Below are 12459 nucleotides of genomic sequence, written 5' to 3'. Positions count from 1 at the left end.
TTACATCGGAACTTTGTTCCGATTGTAACAAATAAGTACAGGCTGGAAGGGTTAAATTTAAATTTAATAGGGCAGTATCAGTTGTGTATTCCCAACTAAGGCTTATGGATCTATATTTGAAAGTGCGCACGCTCGCTCATACTTTGTAACCTCTTCATAAATTAAAATCATTCCAGGGGTGATTGACAGCTTCTGCTCTTGCGTGATTGGTGGGTCAGATTTCATAAGAGAGCTCTTGTTCTTTAATTCCGTGAGCGAGTCTTGTAGGTCCTTGGTCACCTGCTGCTTCTTAAATGGAGGCTTTATTTTTTTGTTAGGAAGTTGCTACTAATTCGACTTAATTGGTTGATGCCCACTGTACATTAGCAGGAAGTACCTATCAGACAATGACCTGCAGTAGTAATTACATACATACATTATTTTAATGTAAACAGCTCTTATTGTTTAAACAATATCGTATATAGTTTCTGCTAAAGTCATGTTTTTTACACAATTTAGTAATTAAAAGGACTTCTTACTGTCCATTTTTGCTCCTTTATGTGTTTTTATCTATTTTACCTGTTGGGGTGTATGAAATTAATTACAAATAGCTCCTTTACCTTTATTTTGTAATTTGAAATAGCTGATTTTAACTGTTGAATCCGCCACATATATGAAAAATCTCAGTACAACAGTACTGGTTATAGAACAGCTATATAAACAAGAGCTAGAAGAAGAAATCACACTTCAAGTGGGGGTTGGGTGATATAGGTACTATAATGTTAATTTTCAATTGTTCTCTCTAAGTAGTGTGCTTTGTGAATGCAGAAAGAGATAAGATAGGGATTTTGTTTTGTGCATAGAGTAATCATTTAAAGATGTATGCTCTCTATGCAAGCTCAGCCCATTTATTTTGTTGTTGTTTAAAAGAGCAAAAAATAGAACCAAAAGAGCAATTTCCTATACATTTTATGCTCTGTAGCTGCTATAACAAGTCATTGAAAATACATTTTGCAATACTCTGTCCCTTTAACTGGTTATAGAAAAAGCAATACATGTTTTTTTCCGTCAGTCAGTTATTTGCCTTCTAGCGCCACTTTACAAGACATTGAACTTTACTAATTGATTCCTGCAGGAGGTTATTTTTAACTGTACATAGTTCTGATGATTTGCAGCAGCGGTCCCCGTTAGTTTACGATAACAGATTGCCCTTTAGCTTGTGAAAAATCCTAGTCCCTTCCTCTCACAGCTGTCCTCTTACTTTAGTCATTCTTTGTGAATTGCTACTGAAAGAAAGGAATGATGATAGTGTATACAAATAACAAATTCCACATTCATGGAACAAAACATATTGCCAAAATATAAAAATTCTTTGAGGACAATAAGATAAGATTTTGAATCTGCGGTTGTGAAAACATCCATTAACCCCTTAATGACCACAGCACTTTTCCATTTTCTGTCCGTTTGGGACCAAGGCTATTTTTACATTTTTGCGGTGTTTGTGTTTAGCTGTAATTTTCCTCTTACTCATTTACCGTACCCCCACATATTATATACCGTTTTTCTCGCCATTAAATGGACTTTCTAAAGATACCATTATTTTCATCATATCTTATAATTTACTATAAAAAAAATATAAAATATGAGGAAAAATTGAAAAAAAATACACTTTTTCTAACTTTGACCCCCAAAATCTGTTACACATCTACAACCACCAAAAAACACCCATGCTAAATAGTTTCTAAATTTTGTCCTGAGTTTAGAAATACCCAATGTTTACATGTTCTTTACTTTTTTTGCAAGTTATAGGGCAATAAATACAAATAGCACTTTGCTATTTCCAAACCATTTTTTTTCAAAATTAGCGCTAGTTACATTAGAACACTAATATCTTTCAAGAATCTCTGAATATCTATTGACATATATATATTTTTTTTTAGTAGACATCCCAAAGTATTGATCTAGGCCCATTTTTGTATATTTCATGCCACCATTTCACCGCCAAATGCGATCAAATTAAAAAAAACGTAACATTTTTCACAATTTTAGGTTTCTCACTGAAATCATTTACAAACAGCTTGTGCAGTTATGGCACAAATGGTTGTAAATGCTTCTCTGGGATCCCCTTTGTTCAGAAATAGCATACATATATGGCTTTGGCGTTGCTTTTTGGTATTTAGAAGGCCGCTAAATGCCGCTGCGCATCACACGTGTATTATAGCTAGCAGTGAAGGGGTTAATTAGGTAGCTTGTAGGGAGCTTGCAGGGTTAATATCACATTTAGAGTAGAGCTCAGCCTCCCACCTGAAACATCAGACCCCCTGATCCCTCCCAAACAGCTCTCTTCCCTCCCCCACCCCACAATTGTCCCCGCCATCTTAAGTACTGGCAGAAAGTCTGCCAGTACTAAAATAAAAGCTATATTTGGTTTTTTTGTGTGTTTTTAAAAAGGCATATTTACATATGCTGCTGTGTACTATCCCCCCTTATCCCCTAACCTCACTGATCCCCCCCAAACAGCTCTATAACCCTCCCACTCTAACTTAATCTGCGCCATCTTGGGTACTGGCAGCTGTCTGCCAGTACCCAGTTTAGAAGAAAAACATGCTTTTTTTAAATTTTTACTAATTTTTTCTGTAGTGTAGCTTCCCCCCACACCAAACCAACCCCCACCCCTCCACGATCTCTTTTTGTGCTTTTGCACAAACAAGATTTTGGTATTTTTTATTAAATATATTTGCCGTAGTGTAGCGGTTCCCACCCGCTCCCGCCCGTGCACGCGCCCGCGCGCCCGCGCGCGCCCCCTAACGTTCCCGCCCCCGATCCCGCCCCCCTTGACTTCACGGCACCCACCGATGGCCGCCCACCCGCCTCCCAAGCCGGCTCCCACCCACCAACGATACCGGCCATCGATGTCCGGTGCAGAGAGGGCCACAGAGTGGCTCTCTCTGCACCGGAAGGCCATGTAAGGTTATTGCAGGATGCCTCCATATCGAGGCATCACTGCAATAACCGGAAAGCAGCTGCAAGCGATCAGGATCGCTTCCAGCTGCTTTCCACACAGAGGACGTGCAGGGTACGTCCTCAGGCATTAACTGCCTTTTTTTTGAGGACGTACCCTGCACGTCCTCGGTCATTAAGGGGTTAAAAAAATCAGAATGTCCTTAAAGCTAAATGAAAGTATTTGTTGTTTTTTTATTACATGAAAAGCATGGAGCCATTTTTCAATGTACCCAGATTTTTTTAGACAAAGATACAGCAAAAATGACTTTACCAGGTTGAATTCAATTTAACAAGTAGGTGTAAGTCATGGGTAGAGTTTTCACAGATTTGTTTGATAAAAACCAAAATATTTAGTACTACAAGGTTTAACACATAGTTAAATCTAAGTGTTTTTTTTTTACTAAATGATGTCAATATAACAAAGACCTTTTGATAATAGAAATAAATAAGTATTGCTGAATCTGAACCACGGACGTTTAATTTTCATATTTGTGTCCCCATATGCTGTCAGTAAATAGCTGACTGGAAAACACTACATTAAAAAAAGGAAAATATTTACCTCAAAATGTCTTCAGTTCACCAGAGTTAATGCTCTGTAGCAGTTATCCTCACAGGTCACAGCAACTCTTGCATAAAAATACAGCAAATCAGCATCGTCTGTGCTAAGTTCACTCTTTGTTTTACTGTTACTTGCTGGATTTTACTATAATCTTGCAAGATTTGCTAGTAAACTGCCTTAAGGGACACTAAACCCATATTTTTTTTCTTTAATGATTCAAAGAGAGCATGCAATTTTAAGCAACTTTCTAATTTACTCCTATTATCCATTTTTCTTTGTTCTCTTGCTATCTTATTTAAAAAAACATATGAGCCGGGGCATTTTTGGTTCAGAACCTGGGTTATGCGTTCTTATTGGTTTGCTAAATGTAGCCACCAATAAGCAAGCACTATCCAGGGTGCTGAACCTAAAATGGTCTGGCTCCTAAGCTTTACATTTCAGCTTTTTAAATAAAGATAGCAAGAAAACGAAGAAAAATTGATTGTAGGAGTAAATGATAAAGTTGTTTAACATTGATTGCTCTATCTAAATCATGAAATAAAAAAAAATATGTTTAGGGCTAGATTTATTAAAGCCCTACGGCTGCAAGTTCTCTTAAGAACTTGCTCGCCGTATTTATCAAGCATCGGTCACCAGACCGCCGCTTCCCTAACCTATTCGCTACCTCTAAGGTGGCGAAATTCAATCTCCTCGGTCTAGTCAGACCGAGGAGATTGACAGCACCTGCCCGAGCGTGATTAGCTGTGCGCAGGCAGGGGGCGGGATTGCATGCAAGAGCAAAATTGCGCTTGTGTGCAATAGTGAATACCTGTGGGTAATTTCACCCGGCCACAGGCGAGCTGAGGCGTACAGGGGCGCGTATACGCGCCCCTGTACGCCTCAGCTTTAATAAATCTAGCCCTTAGTATCCCTTTAAACTGAGGATGGAAATAAAGTGACTGCCTGCACGTGCCAGGTGCACACTGCCTTGTGAGTCCTAGGACACCCATCCCAATTTGATGTTTAATGTCCCTCTATAATGGGATGTGGTTTTGCATAGAGATGTTCATGTGGTATTTTCTAGTCAACTTTATAAATATATGCTGCCTCACCTTTATGTGATTCATCATCTGGGCAACATGTCACATTAAAGTGAATGTAAAGTTTGAGGAATGAGTGCCCGGTTTTTAATAATCCTATTAAAAACATGGGCACTTTCATTCATCAAACTTTAAATTACACTGCTTTTGTTGAAATACTTACCTTTTCTTTCTGCAAGCCCCTCCAGCCCGTTGCAAGCCTCTTCTTACGTCAGGAATGACGATTCCGGCATCCTCCAATCACGGCTTCCCCCCCGGGGGAATCATTGCCTAAAATTGATGGAAGGCCGGAATCGTCATTTCTGACGTCGGCAGAGGCTTGCGACGGGTGGAGGAAGCGCTGGAGCGGCTTGCAGAAAGAAAAGGTCAGTATTTTTAAAAAAGCAGTGAAATTAAAAGTTTAATGAATGAAAATGTCTATGTTTTTAATAGGATTATTAAAAAACGGACACTGATTCATCAAAATTTACATTCACTTTAAGTTTTGAATTTCAATTAAATGTAATCACTTTATTAGTTGTATTAAGTCAGGCAACTATACATGGGAGTTAAAGGACCATGATACCCACATTTTTTCTTTCATGATTTAGAAAGAGAATGCATTTTTAAACATCTTTCTAATTTACTTCTATTATCTAATTTGTTTTATTCTCTTGATATTCATTGCTGAAAAGCATATCTAGATATGCTCAGTAGCTGCTGATTGGTTGCTGCACATAGAAGCCTCATGTGATTGGCTCACCCATGTGCATTGCTTTTTCTTCAAATAAGGATATCTAAAAAATGAAGCAAAATAAATAATAGAAGTAAATTGTAATGTTGTTTAAATTTGTATGTTCTATCTGAATCATGAAAGAAAGATTTGGGGTTTAGTGGCCCTTTAACTGTTTTAATGAGGCTATCTAAAAATGAACCTATCTCTACATGCACAGCACAGCAGCATGCAGGCACAGCTTGGGTCTCCTTGCTGTGTAGGTTTCCTCACGTTACCATACAACTGAAAGTTAAAGGGACAGTCTACTCCAAAAAAGTTATTGTTTAAAAAGATAGATAATCCCTTTTTTACCCATTCCCCAGTTTTGCACAGCCAACATGGTTATATTAATATACTTTTAACCTCTGTGATTACTTTGTATGTAAGCCCCTTCTGACAGCCCCCTGATCACATGGCTATTTATTATCTATTGACTTGCAATTAGTGCAGTGTCATGCACAACTCCATGGGAAAGAACACAATGTTATATGGCCCACATGAATTAGCATGTTGTGAAAAGCTAATAAAAAAGCATGTGATAAGAGGCTGTCTGTAGTGGCTTAGAAACAGGCAGACTTTTAGAGGTTTAAATGTTATAAAGTATGTTAATATAACAATGTTGGTTGTGCAAAGCTGGGGAATGGGTAGTAAAGGCGTTATCTATCTTTTTAAGCAATAACAATTTTGGTGTTGACTGTCCCTTTAAAAAGCATGTAATTTTAAACAACTTTCCAATTTACTTCCATTAAAAAAATGTGCACCGTCTTTTTATATTTACGCTTTTTGAGTCACCAGCTCCTACTAAGCATGTGCAAGAATTCACATACTATACGTATATGCATTTGTGATTGGGTGATTGCTATCACATGGTACAGGGGGAGTGGAAATATACATAACTTTGAAATTTGTTAGAAAAAAATCTACTACTCATTTAAAATTCAGAGTAAATGCTATTGTATTGTCTTGTTGTCTATGTTAATCTATTGTGTTTACTGGTCCTTTAAGAAGCAGTGGTGACACCCTGGACAGGGCAGCACTTGCTTGTGCAATTTTAAAGGGACAGTAAACATCTTGTAACTATAAGGCATTTCTGCTGTTTTACTATACAATAATACATCAGCCAAGTTTAAACATTAAAAAAAAAAAAAATATTAACACTGTGTTTGCTACATTTGTTTTTTAATAACCAAACTCTACCTACCACTTGCCTTATTTGGAGGAGCCAATCTGAGCTTGAGTCTCACAATGTTAGTATAAAATGCAGTGTTTTGCAGTTCTTTTTTTTATTAAAACCAGTTAGAGAAGGATATGCAGCAGGGTTACTTTGCCTGAGGAAACAGAGTGGTTAGCTCTGAGAAACGCGTAGCGATGTTTACTGATTTTATATTGTACACTGTTATATACTATATAAAGTGTTTTTTAAATATATTTCTGGAGTCTCCTTTTTTCATTTTTTGAGCATTTTTTAACATCTTGGACTGTCCTTCACCGGAGTGGTATGTGCGCTGGGCCACTGCAATATACCCAGCTTGCTCCATTAGCACTATAGTGTGCTTTATACTTTGTGAGTATATCTCTGAAGGGTTAAGCTGGTGGGTACACACTTAGCTTACTGATCTGCACTAGGAGTCGCCCTCTGTATATCTTTCTATTTTTTCAGATGATTTAGGGTTGGTCTGATGGGTGCTTTTCCAGGCCTGAAAAGTAGAAACGCTACAATATTCATAACTAAATTACATAAAAAGGGAGCAAAATAAATCATTAAAGTATACTGCAAAGTTTTTTTAACATGCAAAACTAAACGTCCCAGTGGGGTTTAGGAGGGATAACTAATACAATGTTAATTTTTCAATTGTTCACTCTACGTATTGGGCTTTGGTATACAGACAGCGATAATATAAAGAAGCATGTGTGTGTACATAAAGTAATAAAATACAAACAGTGACAATGCAGCACCAACCTTTTTATATTTCAAAATGTTTCTAGTGCGTGCATGTCTCATAGGCCATCTACTACAGCTCACATACAAATAGTCCCATACAAAGCACGGTGATAGCACTGCTAAGAAATCCAAAAATCTTTATTTAAGGGTTTATCCTATTAAAATGCAGCATCATTTTGGACACAACAGTCCTAAATAGGAAGATCTGAGGGACTAAAGCTTGTAATGGGTTGTGGGTTGTGGTTTCAAAGAACAAAGCAGTTATTTCATATACAAAAGTAAGCCTAAAGAAACAATTTCTCATACATTTTATACTATGTAGCTGGCATAACAAGTCATTAGAAACACATTAAGGGGAAAAAAACAATTTTACAGTACACTGTCCCTTTAAAGAGAGTTTTGTCATATCCTCATGTTTTTGTTCATTTTGTAATTGTATTGTTTTTCCTGTTGTTTTGTTTTTTAGTGGTGAAAGTGGAGCAGGCAAGACAGAGAGCACAAAACTGATCCTCAAGTATTTATCTGCAATGAGCCAGCATTCCCTGGAAGTCTCTTCAAAAGAAAAGACTGCTAGTGTGGAGAAAGCTATACTGGAGAGCAGGTACTGCGAATGTGCTTGAGTATATCTGAGCCTATGGTTCTAGCCGCACTCATATGTTGTATACTTTTATACTATTGCTGAGTTGCCACCTTTCTTCCTTATTAGCATACATTTGCATAAATAATTAGATAGCATAACTCAGGAACTAAAGCTACTATGACTGATGTTAAATGATCATTTGCTTAGAATTAGATTATATCACACTCACAAGACATTTCAACATGGTAGGGCCTTTATTTTTATAATTATTCTTTATTTTCTAATATTACTATCAACATGGTAGGGCCATTATTTATATACTTATTCTTTATTTTCTATTAGTCTTAACATGATAGGGCCTTTATTTTTATACTTATTCTTTATTTTCTATTAGTCTCAACATGATAGGGCCTTTATTTTTATACTTATTCTTTATTTTCTATTAGTCTCAACATGATAGGGCCTTTATTTTTAAATATATTTTTTCTTTTCTACATTGACCTGGACCTTAAAGGGACAGTAAACACCTTGTAATTACAATATATTTCTGTAGTGTTGCTATAGAATAACATATCAGCCAAGTCTTAATGTTTTTAAAATAAATTAACATACTTTTTACAGCAATTATTTTTCAGTAGTAAAACTCCGCCCACTATTTGCCTTATTTGGAGGAGCCAATCTGGGCTTTCCACAGACAACAAAGCTAGCCACTGTTGTAAAGTTAGTATAACGTGAATTGTTCGGTGGCAGCCCTAGTGATGCTGATAATAATGATACAGCAAAAGCCTATACATACTCATCCGCCTGCTCTGAGATGGCGGACAGCAATTCACCTGATCGCATACAATCGTGTTGATTGACACCCCCTGCTAGCGGCCGTTTGGCCGCGAATGTGCAGGGGGCTGCATTGCACAAGTATTTCTAGTGAAATGATTGTGCAATGATAAATGCTGACAGCGTATGCTGATTTATTATCCTGCAGACGGACATGATCCGCTGTAGCGGATCATGTTCCTTGCACTTCGATAAATGCCGACAGCATACGCTGTCTGCATTTATCATTGCACAAGCAGTTTTGGTGAATTGCTTGTGCAATGCTGCCCCCTGCAGATTTGCTAGCAGGGAGTGTCAATCAACCTGATCGTATGCGATCGTGCGGATTGCTGTCTGCTGCCTCAGAGGTGGCAGACGAGTTAAGGAGCAGCGGCCTTAAGACCGCTGCTTCTTAACTCCTGTTTCACGGCGAGCCTGAAACAGAGGCATTAGGGGCCGTACGGGGCATGATAAATCGTACCCTTATTCTTATGTATAGCGGGGAAAAAATAATCAGCAAGTTCAGTTTAGGAAGACTGACATCTGACATCAAAATATTTTAGAAGAGGTCACTGCTTTTGAAAGACAATTATTCTGCCTCTTACAACTTTAATAAATTACATGAGAATAAACAGTATTGCATTACAAATATATTATTTATTTTACTGAAAAATAAATAAATCTTGTCAATTAATTGACCATCAATTCCATAAGAGATTAAATGTAAATCAATTTGTTAAATATAAAACAATTTGATTTTAACTCAAAATGTAAAAGATATTTTGCAGAATACAAGAATCCATGATGAAAACAAATTAGGTTTTATTTTTATTTTTTTTAACTTTTTTTTTTTTTTTTTTTACTTTTTATTTAAAGTATCAGTTGAGGGTACAGAAAAGAAAAAGGGTAGCCATTTGATTACATATTAGGGGGTAAAACATATCTTCAGTGACTACAGTAGGTCATCACCTCTTGTTCATCATATAAGGAAAGAAAATCATTATGTGTACCACATATAAAAAAAGAAAACCAAAAGAACAATATGGTAACGTCTAAGTTTTACTACTAATAATATCTGACCTTGCTGTCTTGCCTTAGCCTTCCTACACTCGTCGGACAGTCAGCTCGGCCCCATGATGGGAGGGGGAGAGAACACCCGTCAATCCCCTTTTAATAGTCCCCTCTGCAAACAAATTAAATCTTCCACTCAGGCGGAAGTAAACCAAGCTCTAATTGCTGTATAAACCAAATAGAACCCCTAAACGGAGCAACTAACTGACGTTGGGCGTCTACAGGGAGGGTTAATATAACTTTCTCCCATTTCAAGAGAAATCTTTGTATTGACTTATCACTAGCTTCTCTCAAATTAAATTATTCCATTGTGATCTGGTTGTAAATTTTATTTACAAACTCCTTGAATTTAGGTTCACGTGGAGATTTCCAATTTCTAAGCATAACATTACGACCTATTAGGATTGATGTATTTATGAGCTTAATATTTGTATAGGGTTCCTCCTGATTTACAAGGAAAAAAATATGTCTTGACTCAAATTTGAAATTGCACGAATTTACTTTGTTCACCCAGAAACACACTTTACTCCAGAACTGAGATGCTTTAGGACAACTCCAGAAACAATGCATTTCATCTGCCTCCTCAGCATTACACTTGGGACATTTAACTTCTGTCTTATACCATTTAGACATTTTGGCTGGTGTAATATATACCGAATTTATTAACTTAAAATGTGATTCCTTCCAATCTATAAAAACTTGAGTTTGGTCAGTTAATCTAAAGCTTTGTAGGATGTGCTCTTTAGTAACATTTGGCAACAACTTATTCCATTTCCTCTCTAAATCACCAATATGTAGCAGCCCATGGTGTTTAATAAGCAAATTGTAAAGAGTTGCGATGGAGACTTTCCCAGCTTGATATAATTTGATCGCTCCGTCTAAGTCTCCCAGCGAGGTAGTGTTTTCGCCCTCTGCTCGTAGAGACCCTATCCAATGTTGTACTTGAAGGTAGGCGTAAAAAGAATTTTTTTCTAGATTAAAATTAGCTCTTAAGTCTGCAAATGTCTTAATCAGTAAGGTCTCATTTACACATATGTCTTTTATATTTTTGAGACCATTACTGGCCCAAATACGAAAGATTTTGTGTGAAAATCCCGGAGTAAAGTCCGGGTTCCCTACTAGAGGAAGAAATGCGGATCTACGAAAATCAATGTGTAATTCCGAACAAACTTTTTGCCACGCTAGAATTATATATTTAAATGTGTACATATGTGTCACATTTACTGGCAATTTCACAAAGGGGATATGAATCAAAGCTTTCAGAGAAAATGGGTCTACCAATTGTGTTTCTATTTCAAGGGAAGAAACATATTCTTTTTCTGTTATCCAGTCAAAAGCAAATTTCACTAACGCAGCATAATTATAGAACTGGATATTCGGAAGTGCCAGACCACCATGCATTTTAAAATAAGATAATTTAGTTAAAGACATCCTGGATTTCTTCCCGTGCCATACAAATTTAGTAAATAGTCTTTGCAGAAATTTTAAATCTTTTCTAGTAATTAGAAACGGGAGATTCTGTAACAAATAAAGTAATTTTGGGAATAAGATTGCTTTAATTAGCATTACTCTCGCAGACAGTGAAATAGGCAAATTATGCCATACATCTAATTTCTGCTTGAACGTTTCAATACATTTCCGAAAATTTAATTCATACCAACACGCCGGATTCGTACTTAGGATAATACCTAAGTACCTGATTTCCTGTACCTCTTTAAAGGGGTGTGTAACAGATAACTTAGGTTTATATATCCATAGCAGTTCCGATTTCCCCCAATTAATCTTATAGCCAGAAATCGAACTAAATATTTCTATAATTCTTAACAATTGGGGTATGGATTGTTTGGCGTTACTTAGAAAGAGTAGGATATCGTCTGCGAATAGCGATGTCACCAGCTTTTTATCCCCTATGCAAATTCCTTTTAGCTCTTTTCTTAATAGAATTGCCAGTGGCTCTAATACTAAATTAAAAAGTAATTGGGAAAGGGGACATCCCTGACGTGTACCACGTTTGAGAGTAAAACTCTCAGATACTTCCCCATTAACGATAATGGCAGATGTTGGGGCCTGATATAATGTCCGTATAAACTGGTAGAAATTCCCCACAAAACCGAATCCTTTAAGTGCCGTGAATAGGTGGTCCCATACTATACAGTCAAATGCCTTCTCAGCGTCTACTGTAAGTAAGGCTAAGTCTGTCTTGGATTGCATCTTTTTCTTGTTTATTGATCTACTCCAAAAATGATCAATAACCAGCATTACTTTTCGGATATTCTTCACTGAACTTCTGCCCACCATAAAACCTGCTTGGTCAGAGTGTATTAGTGGCTCCAAAATTTTCTTAACTCTAGTTGCAACAATAGCAGTTAGCAACGAAATGGGCCTATAAGAGGACACCATTTCTGGGTTTTTATCTTTTTTCAATATTAGCGCCACATTCAATGCTGAAAAGAGCCTCGACCACATCTGATTCTTAATGTAATACTGATTAAAAAGTGCTTCTAATGTAGGCAGAATTTGATCGTGTAAAAGTTTGTAAAGCTCTGCTGGCATAGCATCTGGACCTGGCGTTTTATTAGACTTAGCCTGCTTAATAGCATCTGAGATCTCGCTTATAGATATCGGTTCATTAAGTCGGCTCAGGTCCTGTGACTCTACTTTAGGTAGTATTACTCTTTT

The 12459-nt window shown here is 37.0% G+C and overlaps 1 protein-coding gene across 1 annotated transcript in view; it reads left to right on the top strand.

Moving 5' to 3' along the window:
• Positions 1–12459, top strand: part of MYO10 (myosin X) — a 457205-nt gene that overhangs the window by 226416 nt on the left and 218330 nt on the right. The window contains 1 exon segment of the mRNA XM_053715822.1: positions 7783–7917. Within this exon segment, the coding sequence (XP_053571797.1) occupies positions 7783–7917 (135 nt within the window).

Source organism: Bombina bombina, chromosome 5 (genome assembly GCF_027579735.1).
Source record: "Bombina bombina isolate aBomBom1 chromosome 5, aBomBom1.pri, whole genome shotgun sequence".
Classification (NCBI taxonomy): Eukaryota; Metazoa; Chordata; class Amphibia; order Anura; family Bombinatoridae; genus Bombina; species Bombina bombina.
Note: the sequence above shows the minus strand (reverse complement) of the source record. Positions and strands in the feature narration are given on the sequence as shown.